The sequence below is a fragment of the Plecotus auritus genome, assembly GCF_963455305.1.
Source record: "Plecotus auritus genome assembly, chromosome: 7".
In the NCBI taxonomy this organism is placed as follows: domain Eukaryota; kingdom Metazoa; phylum Chordata; class Mammalia; order Chiroptera; family Vespertilionidae; genus Plecotus; species Plecotus auritus.
The window spans coordinates 139,353,900-139,371,152 of NC_137774.1; the positions used below are offsets into that span (position 1 = coordinate 139,353,900).

At 39.3% G+C, this 17,253-nt stretch overlaps 1 protein-coding gene across 5 annotated transcripts in view; it reads right to left on the reverse strand.

Moving 5' to 3' along the window:
• Positions 1-628: 628 nt before the first annotated feature.
• Positions 629-17,253, reverse strand: part of BDP1 (BDP1 general transcription factor IIIB subunit) — a 111,020-nt gene continuing 94,395 nt past the window's right edge. For 4 of the 5 annotated variants that reach the window (XM_080681828.1, XM_080681827.1, XM_080681826.1 and 1 more), the window contains 2 exons: positions 16,748-16,994; positions 629-3,247 (listed from right to left, as the gene is read on the reverse strand). In XM_080681828.1, the coding sequence (XP_080537954.1) occupies positions 3,116-3,247; positions 16,748-16,994 (379 nt within the window). In that variant the 3' untranslated portion in view covers positions 629-3,115. The remainder of the gene's footprint in view (positions 3,248-16,747; positions 16,995-17,253) is intronic. The other variant, XR_013961293.1, reaches the window with a different exon arrangement.

The following is a 17,253-nucleotide window of genomic DNA, read 5'->3' on the forward strand; positions in this document are numbered from 1 at the left end:
TTTATCATATAGGAAATTTATTATACAAAGAGTAAATAAAAAAGCAACTCTTTAGATGTATCCCATGTAGGGAAAAGTCTATTCTTTATACTTGCAATATCAAAAAAATATTCTTCACAGCATGCATATAAGAAAAAAGATGAATTCTTCCAGTTTTACAGTTGGCCCTCCATATCTGTGGGTTCCACATCTGCATTCAACCAACTTCATATTCAACCAACTGCAGATCCAAAATATTCAACAAAAATAGTTATGTTGTTGCTGACATAGCTAGCCTAGAATGGTTGCATCTATACTGAACATGTACAGATTTATTTTTCTTGTCATTACTCCCTAAACACTACAGTATAGCAACTATTTACTTAGCATTTACTATGTATTAGGAATTACAAGTAATCTTGAGATGATTTAAAGTATATTGGAGGATATGCATATGTTATATGTAAACACTATGCCATTTTATATAGGGGCTTGAGCTTCCTCAGATTTTGGTACCCACGTGCGATCCTGGAACCAATCCCCACAGATACCAAGGGATGACCATACTCTATTTTTATAGAAGAAAGTATAAGCTGTAGTGAAAACTTCTAGTTTTGGTTAACTAAACATTAAGGACACAACAAAAATAATATAAAATAACTTTTATTTACATAATTTATATCTGTAGAACATAATTGCTTTCTTTAAAACAAGAAAATTTACAAATGACAGATATTGCTTTTTTGTCAAAGACTTCTTCAAGCAAGATAGTATGTATACATGGTCACTTCTATTTCAACTAATATAGTGGTAAACAGTAGACATATTTTTATCTGTGCCTTAATCATTTACCAACAAATTAGTCTTTTAATCCATCATGTTCACCATTTGCTAAGATGTAAGTGTTCAGGAGGAAATATCAAGAAAAAATAAAGACCTTTATAATCATATCTCCTTTAAGATTCATAAAATACAAATTCTTCCCAATATCATCTTTACATGAATTAGATTAAATATAGGTACGAACACGTCTTTCTACCTTAAAAGGTAAATAAATACACTGATTAAGGTTCTCTTTCTCCAAGGTTAGTTTTAAGGATAAAATAGTAGGGTAATTTAGTTGGGTGACTTGATTCTCTATTACAATAAATGCCCAAAAGATAAAATTAATCCTTATATAGTAAGAAGTTACATCTTTCATAAAATTAATTCACTGCAGATGAACAAGAGACAGACATTAACAAAGTTAAAACATAAATGTTATACAAGAGATAAAATAATAGTTTGATTGTGGCAACCTAACAACCAAATTAATATTAATCAAATGATAGAAACCTTTTCAGAATGAGATTTTTAAAAAGTTATAAAAACAAGGCATTAAAATAGCAATGTGATTTACTACCATGATTCTTATGATCACATGAAATAAATAAATGCATACCTACAGAGAATTTCCACTCATATTTACAGATCCACTTTTATGAAAAAAAGTTAAACTATAAATTTTACTATAATAAAATGAAGAAATGTTCTAATATCAACATTTTTAATAAGTTAGGATTACTGTTGTACTTCCTCCTGAGCCATATCCAATTTTACTAACGAACTTGAAAATTGTCCTCCATTTTTTTCAATATACACACACAATTATCTAGTCATTAAAATATCTCCCCATGAAATACTGATCATCCCATAATGCAATCAATACTTTTGTTAGGCACAACTTATAACTTCAATGACAAAAATATCTCATAGCTAAAGACATCAGCACCTTAAGGTAAGAAAATTACTGTCTCACACAGAGGATTAAACTAAAATCGCAATCCAGCCATGTCCACCATTTAAGTATTGTCTGTGGCTATTTTCAACTGAAATGGCAGAGTTGAGTAGTTGCCACAGAGGCCATCTGGCCCAAACAAACTCAAAACTATTTTGCGAAAAAATATTTCTGACTCCTGACTACTTTTTTATCAGCTCAGGGTAAATCTGCTTTTTGAGAAGTTTAATTGAGCTACACTGAAGATTTACTTGGGTGAATAATAGAATTACATATGTAAATCATAAAATTGAAAACAACTCAAGTTCATATTAATAATCACTGCCTTAATAGTCTTATTTTCTGTTTTTAATATCACAATTATGTTCTGTACTTAAAGGCCTAAATATTCCTTAAGCAGAATTTAATGGGGGGAAAACTATTAAAAAAATTATTTTTCTTTAAAAAGGAATGTGTGTGTGTGAGTGTGTGTGTGTTAAAGGAGATTGAGTTTTGTATGGAAATTTGCCTCATAAATGAAGGTAAGGTGTTTTCTTTTCCATACAAATCCTGAGATTATCCAAGAAATAAGAAAAACAAAACATTCACAGTACAAAGTCAATATACTAAAACTATGAGAAAAAAATGTATTCAAAACATATACAGTATCCAAATACTTTTAGTTACATCACTTTAAATATCTTTAAAATTAAAGAGGGAAAGGAGACAAATTGTTAATGCCTTCTTTACCCATATCTGAGGGGTGAAAATAATTAAAACTGAATATCCTTTTAAATAAAATTTTTAAAAATAAATAAGCTTTTTGATGTTTCATCTTTATAAATAATAAGTTTAAATACTAGTTCTTCAATTAGGACTAATGTTAACATGAATTAGAAAAATACATATTTTTCAGTCAGTCAAATAGCTGGTAATAGAAAAGTTTTTAACAATTGACTTTCATATACTTAGAGGCAACTAAAAAGGCCTAATCACCCAAATAAAATCCAAACAGAAAGAACCTTCACAAAAGTAGTTTGCTAAATGTTAAATATAATCCACCTCCAAATACATCAGCACTGGGATTTATACAGACATTTATCGGCGAACAACATTCCAAAATGTCCATGTGTTTTCAGTACAGGAAGAGTCAAAATGTAAACAAGAGGTACTATTTCTGTCTGAAAAAGCAGTCTTAATTGCTTGGTAATTCCAAAATGCTGAATCAGAATAAAAGGAACCTTAGAAATGTTTCCCACTGATGATGGAAACTTCAAATCAAGCTCATTAAATACTCAAAATTTTCAGCATAAAGAAAAACAAACATGATGCTTTTTAAGTCTGGAAATCCTAGACTTAAAAAAAAAAACAACACAACTTTCATTCTGTTTTATCCACTTCAATAAAAATATCATTAAAGAAATATTCAGAGACTGTGTTTGGCTCTTCTTCAAGTGCCTGGTTGTGGACACTTTTACATTCTTCTTTTGGTAAGGAACGATCACAAGAAACCTAAAAAGATAATAAAAATAAGTATGCAATATAACATTTGTATATTGGTAATGGCAGTCTAAATTGATATCTGTTTGAAAAGCAATCTAGCATAAATATATATTCGCTGATCTAATAATTTCATTTCTATGCTATTACATTAAGAAAATAATCCTAAACACAGTAAGAGTTTTGTGAATAAGACAGCATTAGTTATAATAAATGAACATGACATGATTATGTTAATTGAAGTATATACATGATCCATTACATCAACCTAATTTCAATGAAAAAATTTAAACAATAATAGAAAAACATAACATTAAGTCTAGAATGACAATATATTTTTTAGGGTTTTTTTCTTTATTGATTAAGATATTACATGTGTCCTTATCCCCCCATTGCCTCCTCTCCCCCCCGCTCATGCCCTCACGCCCCTAGTGTCTGTGTCCATTGGTTATGCTAATATGCATACATACAAGTCCTTTGGTTGATCTCTCCCCTTTCCCCCCGCCCTCCCCTGCCTTCCCTCTGAGGTTTGATGATCTAATCCAGGGGTGGGCAAACTTTTTGACTCAAGGGCCACAATGGGTTCTTAAACTGGACCGGAGGGCCGGAACAAAAGCATGGATGGAGTGTTTGTGTGAACTAATATAAATTCAAAGTAAAGGAGTGGAGGGGAGAGCAAGAGAACCCTCCGCTCTTTCGGCTCCGCAGGCCGGATAGAATAGCCGAACGGGCCGGATCCGGCCCGCGGGCCGTACTTTGCCCACGGCTGGTCTAATCAATGGTTCTCTGTCTCTGGATCTGTTTTTGTTCATCAGTTTATGTTGTTCATTATATTCCACAAATGAGTGAGATAATGTCATATTTATCTTTCTCTGACTGATTTATTTCACTTAGCATAATGCTCTCTAGGTCCACTGATGCTGTTGCAAATGGTAGGAGTCCCTTCCTTTTTACAGTAGCGTAGTATTCCATTGTGTAGATGTACCACAGTTTTCTAATCCATTCATCTGCTGAAGGGCACTTAGGCTGTTTCCAAATCCTAGCTATTATAAATTGTGCTGCTATGAACATATGCATATATCCTTTCTGATTGGTGTTCCTAGTTTCTTGGGATATATTCCTAGAAGTGGGATCACTGGGTCAAATGGACGTTCCTTTTTTAGTTTTTTGAGGAAACGCCATACTGTTCTCCACAGTAGCTGCACCAGTCTGCATTCCCACCAGCAGTGCACGAGGGTTCCTTTTTCTCCGCATCCTCACCAGCACTTCTCGTTTGTTGATGATAGCCATTCTGACAGGTGTGAGATGGTACCTCATTGTTGTTTTGATTTGCATCTCTTGGATGATTAGTGACTTTGAACATGTTTTTAGGTTTCTTGTGATCGTTCCTTACCAAAAGAAGAATGTAAAAGTGTCCACAACCAGGCACTTGAAGAAGAGCCAAAGTGGGAATAGAGGGACCATACCTCAAGATAATAAAAGCCTTAAGGCTTTTATTATCTTGAGGTATGGTCCCTCTATTTCCACTTTCCTGAGGGTTTTTATCAAGAAAGAGTGTTGGATTTTGACAAATGCTTTTTCTGCATCAATTGATATGGCTACGTGTATTTTTAAAAAATATGAAATGCTTCACAAATTTGCGTGTCATCCTTGGACAGGGGCCATGCTAAACTTCTCTGTATCATTCCAATTTTAGTATGTGTGGTGCCAAAGCGAGCACTACGACAATAGCTTAATAACCAGTATAAAAATAGACATGAAACAAAACTGTACCCAAAGGAATCATCACAAATTAAAGCAATTCTATAAAATATTAAGAATTATAAATCTATCAAAAATTAAGACAGGATAGTATTGGCACAGACACAGACATATACATCAATTAAATAGGAGACTAGAAATACCCCCAACACATATGGATGAAAATTTAGTATCTGATAAAAGTGATGTTTCTAAAAGGAAAATAAGAAAAGTTGGATTATTCAATAAATGATGGTGACAACTATATAACCATCTCAGAAAAGTCAGGCCTATACTTCACCAAAAGAAATTCTATATGGATCAAAAGATTTAAATGAAAAAAAATTTTTTTAAATCTACTGTAAAATACCATGGGAAAACTTTTATAAGCCTGGATTGGGGGGTAGGGAGTGTCTTTTTATTTTTATTTATTTTTTTAATATATTTTATTGATTTTTTACAGAGGGGAAGGGAGAGGGATAAAGAGTTAGAAACATCGATGAGAGAGAAACATCGATCAGCTGCCTCCTGCACACTCCCCACTGGGGATGTGCCCACAACCAAGGTACATGCCCTTGACCGGAATCGAACCCGGGACCCTTCAGTCCGCAGGCCAACGCTCTATCCACTGAGCCAAACCGGTCAGGGCGGGAGTGTTTTTTTAAATGACAGGAAAACCATAAGCCATAAAAGACTGAAATTCATCTATATGTAAAAATAAAAAATGTCTGCATAGCAAAAACCACCATACATAAAATCAAAAGACAAATGACAAACAGAGAATAACATATCTACAACCTATAGCACACATAGAGGGCTTTAACGTAATAATAGCTTCTACAAATCAATATGAAAAAGACATATAACCAATTCTTTATAAAGTCAAATGATATGAACAGATAGTTCACAGAAAAAGCATACATGATTCAAATACAAGAAGAGATGCTCAACCTTACTCATACGTGCTCATTATATATCTAAGAAGAATGATAAAAGTAAAAGAAAATTGTTAACATGTTCCTGTGAGGGAAAAGGCCCTCTCATCTACTGCTGAAAAAACAGAAACTGATATAATCCCTATAGAGGACCATCAGCCAGTATCTGCCAAAAAATAATCATTCCTTTTGAGCAGCAATTCTATTTCTAGGAAATTTAACCTGCAGATAAATATACAAAATGGCCCATTTATAAGTTATTGCTATTACTACATTGTTTGAAATAGCAAATAATTAGGAATAACCTAAATGCCTACCATATGAGACCAATATTACTTTATGGTATGCCCAAACAATGGACTATTATCATCATCATAAAAAATAAGGATAGCGCTTATTCCTAACAAACGAAAACAAATATCTGTATACAAATGTTCATAGCAGCTTTATTCATAACTAGAGGTCCGGTGCACAAAATTCCTGCACTGGGTGGGGGGCGGTGTCCCTCAGCACAGCATGCACCCTCTCCAATCTGGGCCTGGTGGGATCGGGCCTAAACAGGCAGTCGGACATCCCTCTCACAATCCAAGACTGCTGGCTCCCAATCGCTCGCCCGCCTTATTGCCCCTAACAGCTTCTGCCTGCCAGCCTGATCACCCCCTAACCACTCTGCTGCCAGCCTGATCAATGCCTAACTGCTCCCCTGCCGGCCCAATTGTCCCTAACTGCCCTCCACTGCCGGCCTGGTCACCCCTAACTGCCCTCCCCTGCTGGCCTGGTCTCCCCCAACTGTTCTCCCCTGCAGGCCTGGTCCCCCCAACTGCCCACCCCTGCTGGCCCGGTCACCCCTAACTGCCCTCCCTTGACAGCCTGGTTGCCCCTAACTGCCCTCCCCTGCAGGCCTGATTGACCCCAACTGCCCTCCCCTGAAGGCCCGGTTGCCCCCAACTGCACTCCCCTGCAGAACTGGTGTCCCCAACTGCTTTCCCCTGCAGGCCTGCCCCCCCCCTAACTCCCCTCCCCTGCAGGCCTGGTTGCCCCCAACTGCCCTCCCCTGCAGAACTGGTGTCCCCAACTACCCTCCCCTGCAGGCCTGGTTGCCCCCAACTGCCCTCCCCTGCAGAACTGGTGTCCCCAACTGCCCTCCCCTGCAGATGTGGTCCCCCCAACTGCCCTCCCCTGCTGGCCTGGCCCTCCCCAACTGTCCTCCCCTGCAGGCCTGGTCCCCCCCGAACTGTCCTCCCCTGAAGGCCTGGTCCCAACCAATTGCCCTCCCCTGCTGGCCTGGTTGCCCCCAACTGCCCTCCTCTGATGGCCATCTTGTGTCCACATGGGGGCAGCCATCTTGTGTGTTGGAATGATGGTCAATTTGCATATTACCTCTTTATTATATAGGATAGCCAAAAACTGAAAACAACTCCCAATGCCCTTCAATGGATAAATAGATAAACAAAACTGGTACATCCACACTATGAAATACTACTATTCAGCAATAAAAAGGAAAAAAACTATTGATGCACAAACCATTTAAATGACTCTGTAGGGAACTATTTTTAATGAAAGAATGCCAATTCCAAATGTATGAATCCATTTACACAACTATATATACCAGTAATATGATGCAATTTTACTAGTACATCACTTTTCTGAAAAATTTAATGGAGAACTGGTTTCCAGAAGTAAAAGAGAGAGTGGGGTGGGGGTGGGGTAGAAGTGGGTGTGTCTATAAAAAGGCACCACAAAGGTTCCCTGTGATGACAGAACGTTCAGTATCTTGACAGTAGCAATGTCAATATCCTGATTGTGATATTGTACCATAGGTTTACAAGATGCTACCATTGGGGAAAACTGTATAAAGGGTATATATACTGGAATCTCCCTGTATTCGTTTTTACAACTGGTGTGAATCTACAGTGATCTCAACATAAAGTGTACTTTAAATTTTTTAAGAAGAAAGCAAGAGAAAGAGGGAGCTCTTTACTGTTTTGGAAACATCTCCAAGATGTACCGTAAGGAAGAGAAAGCAGTATGGAAGAGAACAGTATACTATTATTTATATAAAAAACAAAAATGTTCATATTTGTGTATACATAAAGTATCTCTGGAAAAGTAAACCAAAAACAGATAATACTAGAGAAACCAAGATGGCGGCATAGGTAAACACCTAAACTGCTGCCTCGCACAACAATTTCAAAACTACAACTAAAAGACAAAATGGAGAGCATCCAGAACCACAGGAAGGCTGGTTGAGTGGAAATTCTACAACTAGAAGGAAAGAGAAAAGCACACTGAGACTTAGAGGAGCTGCAAAAGGCAGAGGTACGGAGATGCGCACGTGTGGAGAGGACTGGTAACTGAGTGAGCGGCTGCCTTTCTCAAGCAGCAGGGAGACAAAAGCTCCAGACTGCGCTGAACTCCAGTTCCGGGCGAGACTCTGGGGACCCAGACTCATTCGGAGAGAAACTGGACTGTCTGGCAGCGGGCGAAACTCGAGGGCGGCTTTCTCTCAGAAGTGCATGCAGCAATTACCATGGGACACTGAGACCCAGGGGTCTATTAGGGCAGGGATGATGGGGAAACCAATGCTGTATGCTCCGCCCGAAGACTCCGCCCCATCCAAGCTGAGCTCAGAGGCTTTTGCAAGTCCTGTCTCATAAGGGTGTCTTCAGCACAGAAGTTCTCCCAGCATAGACACAGCTGATCCTCACAGCCAATTGATCTGGAGGTCAATTCCTCCCAGTGATACCAAAAGCAATCAAGGCTTAGCTAAAACAAGACTGTGCACACAGCCCACAAAGGGGTGCACCAACAGTGTTCACCTCAGGTAATTGGGGAGGCTGAGCCACTGGGCCCTATAGGACACCTACCACACAAAGTCACGCTATCAACTCAGGGAAGCAGCCAAAATGTGGAGACAAAGAAACAGATCACAAACCAAAGAAATGGAGGAAAGCAAACAACTGGATATAGAGTTCAAAACCACGGTTATAAGGGTTTTCAAGAATTTTCTAGAAAAGGCCGATTAATTTAGCAAGACCCTCGAGATTATGAAAAACGACCAACTAGAAATTAAACATACAGTGACTGAAATAAAAAATATTATACATAGTTCTAACAGCAGACTAGAGGATCGCAAGAATCAAGTCAAAGATTTGAAATACAAAGAAGCAAAAAAACACTTAACCAGAAAAGCAAAAAGAAAAAAGAATCCAAAAACATGAAGATAGCATAAGGAGCCTATGGGACAACTTCAAGCGTACCAACATCAGAATTATGGGGAGAGCAAGATACTGAAAACCTACTTGAAGAAATAATGACCGAAAATTATCCCCACCTGGTGAAAGAAATAGACTTACAAGTCCAGGAAGCACAGAGAACCCCAAACAAAAGGAATCCAAAGAGGACCACACCAAGACACATCATAATTAAAATGCCAAGGGCAAAAGACAAAGAGAGAATCTTAAAAGCAGCAAGAGAAAATCGGTTAGTTACCTACAAGGGAGTACCCATACGACTGTCAGCTGATTTCTCAACAGAAACTATGCAGGCCAGACGGGAGTGGCAAGAAATATTCAAAGTGATGAACAGCAAGAACCTACAACCAAGATTACTCTACCCAGCAAAGCTATCATTCAGAACTGAAGGTCAGATAAAGAGCTTCACAGACAAGAAAAAGCTAAAGGAGTTCATCACCACCAAACCAGGATTATATGAAATGCTGAAGAGTATTCTTTAAGAAGAGGAAGAAGAAAAAGGTAAAGATAAAAATTATGAACAACAAATACATATCTATCAACAAGTGAATCTAAAAATCAAGTGAATAAAAAATCGGATGAACAGAATAAACTGGTGAACTGACAATTCTCGGGGGGAAAGGGGTGTGGGGGGTGTGGTAAGAGACTGGACAAAAATCGTACACCTATGGATGAGGACAGTGGGGGGCGTAAGGGCAGAGGGTGGGATGGGAACCGGGTGGAGGGGAGCTATGGGGAGAAAAAAGAGGAACAACTGTAATAATCTGAACAATAAAGATTTATTAAATTAAAAACAAACTGATTATTTGTGGAAAAGGGGAACTAGGAAGCTAAAGGACACCTGTGGGAAACATTTTACTGTAAGTTCTTTTTCACAGATTAGGAATTTTAAGATGTGGAATATATTATTTATTCAAAATAATAATAAAATAGAAATTTTAAAATAACATTTAGTTTAGATTCTTGCCTCTCACTATGTACCAAATATACCTCATACTATATACCAAAGTCAATAACTATGAATAGAATTAATTTTAAAACTGAAAATTTTTTATCTCTGGATAAAAACTCCCTAATCAGCCCTGGCTGGTTTGGCTCAGTGGATAGAGAGTCAGCCTGCGGAGTGAAGGGTCCCGGGTTCGATTCTGGTCAAGGGCACATGCCTGGGTTGTGGGCATAGTCCCCAGTGGCGGGCATGCAGGAGGCAGCCGATGAATGATTCTCATTATTGATGTTTCTATCTCTCTTTCCCTCTCCCTTCCTCTGAGAAATCAAGAAAAATATATTATTAAAAAAGAACAACTCCCTAATCATAAAAGCAATTTAAGAAATTGCAAAAAGTAACAGATTTGACAAAATATTGAAAATTTATGTATATAAAAAAAACTCAGCCCGAATCAGTTTGGCTCAGTGGATAGAGCATTGGCCTGCAGACTGAAGGGTCCCAGGTTCGATTCCGGTCAAGGGCATGTACCTTGGTTGCGGGCACATCCCCGGTAGGGGGTGTGCAGGAGGCAGCTCATCAATGTTTCTATCTCATCGATGTTTCTAACTCTCTATCTCTCTCCCTTCCTCTCTGTAAAAAAAATCAATAAAATATATTTTTTTAAAAAAATTAAAAAACTCAAAAATTTAAAGAAGTAAACTTGAAAAAACTACTTGCAGCAAAGAGCTAGAAGGCACATGGCTTTTTTACAAACATAAAAATCTCACAGATGATTGGAACCAAGATGGCCTTATAGGTAAACACCTAAACTGCTGCCTCACACAACAATTTTAAAACTACAACTAAAAGACAAAACGGCTATCACCCAGAAGCACGGGAAAGCTGGCTGAGTGGAAGTTCTACAACTAGAAGGAAAGAGAAAAGAGCATTGAGACGTGCACAAGCGCTGAAAAGCTGAGGTACGGAGGCGCGCGAATCCGGCTGGTGGCGGGCGACTGGGTGCGCTGCTTTTTTCAACCCGAAGGGAGACAACTCCCGATTACTCTGAACTCCAGTCTCTGGGGAGATGCTGGGGACCCAAACTCCTACAGGGAGAGAAGCTGGACTGTCTGCCATCGGGTTGGAAAGTGAGAGTGGCTTTCTTGCCAGAGATGCGCGCAGCAATCATTGTTTACTGCGCTGGGGCGTAGGATGCGGGGACTTGGAAATGCGGAGATGCAGAGACGGCTGACTGGCAGCCATCGCTGTATGCCACGCCCTAGCCGAGTGACTCCCTGAGACCCCACCCCACACAATCTACAAACCCACCCAAGCTCCACCCAGCGGCTTTTGCATATAAATGGTCTGCCCTATCACAGCTTAACCTAACAAACTGCAGCTCTGGTCAGACAGCTCCAAAACCTCCAAACCCCAAGCAAAGAGGAGAAAACTGTAGTTCTCGCTGTAGCTCCTGCTGGGTGGCCTCAGACAGTAGCTGACCTGCACCCCATTGGAGATCCAGAAGCTAGTGTATCTAGTGGTCAGTGTGAGACAACACCAGATTTAAACTCCTCACATCCATAAGTGACACATTCAAGAGGCAGACTCAGTGAGCACCAAAGCCCCAATGAAGCAAGTCCTGCCCCATAAGCGTGTCTCCAGCACAGCAGTTCTTCCATTATAGACACAGCGGGTCCTCACAGCCAATTGGCCAGGAGGTCAATTCTTCTCAGTGTACCAACAGCAATCAAGGCTTAACTACACCAAGACTTTGCACTCAGCCCACAAAGGGGTGCACCAAGAGTGTCCACCTCAGGTGATAGGCTGAACCACTGGTAACCTACCACAGGAAACCACTCCATCAACACAGTTAAGCAGCAAAATGCAGAGAGATAGAAACATGTCACGAATGAAAGAAATGGAGGAAAGCAAACTACTGGATATAGAGTTCAAAACCATATTTATAAGGTTACTCAAGAATCTTCTAAAAACCTCTGAGGAACTTAGTGAGACTTTTAAGGATCTTAATAAGAATGCCAAAAAAATGGAAAAGGACTAGTCAGAAATTAAGCATACACTGTCTGAAGAATATACAGAAATTCAACTGTAGATCAAAGGACCCCAAGAATCAAACCAAAGATCTGAAATATGAGGAAACAAAAAACACCCAACCAGAAAAACAAAAAGAAAAAAGAATCCAAAAATATGAAGATAGTGTAAGGAGCCTCTGGGACAACTTTAAGCATACCAACATCTGAATTATGGGGGTGCCAGAAGAAGAGAGAGAGCAAGATACTGAAAACCTACTTGAAGAAATAATGACTGAAAACTTCCCCCACCTGGTGAAAGAAATAGACTTACAAGTCCAGGAAGCGCACAGAACCCCAAACAAAAGGAATCCAAAGAGGACCACACCAAGACACATCATAATTAAAATGCCAAGAACAAAAGACAAAGAGAGAATCATAAAAGCAGCAAGAGAAAAACAGTTAATTACCTACAAGGGAGCACCCATACGACTGTCAGCTGACTTTTCAACAGAAACTATGCAGGCCAGACGGGAGTGGCAAGAAATATTCAAAGAGATGAATAGCAAGAACCTACAACCAAGGTTACTCTACCCAGCAAAGCTATCATTCAGAAATGAAGGGCAGATAAAGAGCTTCACAGATAAGAAAAAGCTAAAGGAGTTCATCACCACCAAACCAGTATTATATGAAATGCTGAAAGGTATTCTTAAAGAAGAGGAAAAAGAAAAAAGTAAAGAGAAAAATTATGAACAACAAATACATATCTATCAACAAGTGAACCTAAAAATCAAGTGAATTAAAAACCTGAGGAACAGAATAATCTGGTGAATATAATAGAATCAGGGGCATAGAAAGGGAGTGGACTGATAATTCTCAGGGGGAAAGGGGTATGGGGGGGTTCAGGAAGAGACTGGACAAAAATCATACACCTATGGATGAGGACAGTCGGGAGGAGGTAAGGGCAGAAAGTGGGGTGGGAACCGGGTGGAGGTGACATATGGGGGGAAAAAGAAGAAACAATTGTAATAATCTGAATAAAGATTTATTTAAAAAAATAAAAATAAAAAAATAAAATAAAATAAAAATCAAGTGAATAAAAAATCTGATGAACAGAATGGACTGATGAATATAATAGAATCAGGGACATAGAAAGGGAGTGGACTGACACTTCTTAGGGGTAAGGGGGTGTGAGGGGTGCGGGAAGAGATTGGACAAAAATCTTACACCTATGGATGAAGACAGAGGCGGAAGGTAAGTGCATGGGGTGGTGGGGAATCAGGTGGAGGGGAGCTATTTGGGGAAAAAAAGAGGAACACCTGTAATAATCTGAACAATAAAGATTTATTTAAAAAAATCTCACACAAATGGTTAAGAAAACACTAAGATCCTGAAATCTATAAATTAGCAAGATAAAAAAGGAAAAAATAAAATATCTAGTAAATACTTAAAAAAAAACACACCAAGTCACTAATAGCTGAAGAAATGCAAATTAAACAAATGAAATGGCATGTCCACGCCTCTACTATTAAGTAAGAAAAATTTTATTTGAAGAGTTATTTACCTAATGCTGGCAAGTACGTGATTGAACTGGCACTGCAGTGCTGCTGGTAATTACAGCACTGTTCTCCAAAGTAATTTGGCAATAATACCGTGTTTCCCCGAAAATAAAACATCCTCCGAAAATAAGACCTACTTACAGGTTTCCTTCTGAGTGAAATATAAGGCATCCCCCCGAAAATAAGGCCCTCAGGCTCTGTCTCAGAATGAAAATTAATTTACTGTAAACTGGTCGCTAGGGCCGCCCCGACTTGTGTCTAGCAACCAGTGACGTTACGCGGAGTCCTGACGTCACTGCTGTGTGGAGGCGGAGCGGAGGTCGGAGTGAGAGGTGAGCGCGGGGTGGGAGAGAGGAGGAGACTTTCGCAGATGCGTGTAGAAGAACAGGAGGATTAGAGCGGACGGGACGCGGCGAAGGTGGTGAGTGCTGGTCTGTCTCTGGTGACACTACCTGATGCTCGCGGCCGCCTTCATGATGACTGAAGGTTCTCAGTCAGTGGCAGACCCTGCTCCAGCCCAGATCCAGGCCCCAGCAAGCCCAGTGACAGTCCCCAGGCAGGCCCCAGGGGGTAAATGTCTGATAAAGGGGTAGGGGGGATGTCTGGTGAAGGTGTTCAGTGGCACAGGGGTGGGGGGAGGGGGATCACTTAAAATGACACAGGAGGATCAAAGGGGGCAATCAAAATGACACAGGAGGATCAGAGGGGGCAATCAAAATGACACAGGAGGATCAGAGGGGACAATCAAAATGACACAGGAGGATCAAAAGGGGTTACTAAAATGGTAATCCCCCCTCTGATTCTCCTGTGCCATTTTGATTCTCCCCTCTGATCCCACCTGTGTCATTTTGAGTGATCCCCCTCCCCCCACCTTGATACCCCAATCCCTTTTTTTTTTTACCCTTAGAAATGAGCGCAAAAAGAAAAAGCTACTCCGTGGAGTACAAGAAAGGAATCGTGGAAGACTCTTGGGCCGAAATCTTACTGCTTTCTGCAAAGAGAAGATTTTGAGTATCTGATTGGTCCAAAAATGGCAAGCAGAGTATGGTAACCTCATTGAACAAGTGGACAAGGGAAATGCTAAAAAGCGCAAGTGTGGATCAGGTCGGCAACCATTATTTTCCAAGCTGGAAGACCTGATCTGTGAATGGGTTGTTGACAGGAGAGCAAAGGCTTTGGTTGTGAATAGGGCTCAGATTCAAGAATTTGTCCTTGCAATGGCACCACAGTTTGACATAGCCCCCAAAGACTTCAAAGCATCACAACACTGGCTGGATAATTTCCTTCAGCGAAGTGAACTGTCTTTAAGAAGATCTACAACATTGTTTAGGTTGGAAGATACTCAAGTTATTAAGCGAGCACTTGCATTCAAGTCCTTTATTGATGATGCTGACTTCTCTAAATACAATCTTTCCAACATGATTGCTATGGATGAAACTGCAGTGTTTATGGGCCAATCATCTCAAACAACAATTGAACAGCGGGGTGCCTCCTTAGCGTACATTCCCTCCACTGCTTACGAAAGTGCACGTGTTTCCTGTATTTTGGCAATTTGTCTGGATGGCACTAAAATCCCACCTTTAATCATTTCTAAGGGCAAGAAGGAAAAGATTGAGCGTGTTTTGGGCGTTTTTATTCTTGAAACTGAAACAGCCTGGGCCACACAAGCAGTTATAAGGAAGTGGGTCGATTTAATGCTGCCGCTTGTTATGCGAGGGAGCCAAAGAGGTCTGCTAGTCTGGGATGCAGCCAGCACTCACCGCGCTAAAGACATGAAGACATTTCTTCACGAAAGAAAAATAGATCAGATAATGATTCCCGCAGGAATGACGGCCTATCTCCAGACTCCTGATATTGCAATAAACAAGCCATTCAAAGACAATTTGCGCATGGAAATTAATGACTACATTGAAAATAGAATGGAGAGAAATCAGCGTGGAAACTTTGTGAAACCTAAACTGCAAGAAGTTGTGACTTTGGTGAAGAATTCATGGGAGAAAATCACTGACAGTTGCATTGCAAATGCACTGCGAGCAGGCTACCTTGACAAGAAGTACTCATTTAAAGACAGTGCTATTGCTAAACATGAGAGATTTGGTCCACTGATTCTGAAAGAAATGGAGTCACAAGAAATTCACCAGGAAATTCAGGAATTGGATTGTTATGATGATGTTCCAGAAGATGATGACATGATTGTCATTGAATAAATGAGTAAATTCTTGATACTGTAGGATTCACAGTTTGTCTGGTTTGTGTTGACAACTACTGTACTACTGTACCGTATACAGGTAATAAATTTCCTTTATTTTCATTTAACAATAAAAGTGTACTGTATTCTTCTTCATGGAAAAAATAAGACATCCCCTGAAAATAAGACCTAGCGTGTCTTTGGGGACAAAAATTAATATAAGACACTGTCTTATTTTCGGGGAAACACGGTAATGAAGACTCAGAAAATCTTGGTCTCAGAAAATAATTCTGGGAAATAACATAAAAAATTTAAAAATTTTTAAAGATTTTTTTTTTTACAAAAGTACTCCTTCAAGTTTCATGCTACCAATTAGAGATCACCAGCCTTTATTGAGATCTTAAGTCACCCCAATATTCTTCTGAAGTCTTTGATACAGGTTCACAGATTTTTCCATCCCAGTACTTCCCATATGCATAGCTTCGGAATGCATAAAAATAAAACCTACAAACAAATTCTAATTTTACCTTGAATTCTTATAGGTGTCAGGACATTTCTTGGCAAGTAAATAAAATGTAAGCACTGCTTTGTTTTGCTTCCATTATAGGTCAGAAGAGTCTTTGCTTTAAAGAAATGGCAATTAAGGGTCTATTTACGGCTAGTTCAATGGCTCTGTACTAGTTAACTAGCTGTAACTTCCTACCTTATCTTTTTTCAATATAGTGGTGAGTGGGGAGGATGATGGGAAGGAGATAGATAAGATTTGCTCTGCAATAATTTCTGATATTCAAATAAAAATAACAATTGCCATGTTTTTACTAGCCGAGTCTGATATCCAACCCATTCTATATAAACAATAAAGCAAGTAGTTATCACATACATACCTGAGTTGCCGAACTGCCAATATTCTCAGATTGAGTATTAACAACACTTGGAGATGGATGCGTATCAGAGGACTCTTGAACTTTTTTCTGGTTTTCACTAAGTGGATTGGATCTTTTCAAATTCTGTCTTGATATAGGTATAAGGGGTTTTAGGCGTTTCTTTCTATGAACCTGAGTAGGTTCATCAGACTCCAAATTATTCCTTGAACATATTAAAGACAAAAATCCCAGGGGTCTTCTGCCAGGTCTAGAAATACAAACATAAAGATAGTCAAGAATATCCAGGAAGACACATTCTTAATACCAACTTCTTTCCATTAATCCTATAATGGAATATGTACTAGTAATACGGCATTAGTGCATACAATTAGTGCTTAAAAGTGCATACAAATCACCTGGGGATCTTATTAAAATGAAAATTCTGACTGAATTAATGGGGGGTGGAGTCTGGGTTCTGTATTTCTAACAAGTTCTCAAATGATGTCCATGCTGCTGGTTCCATGACC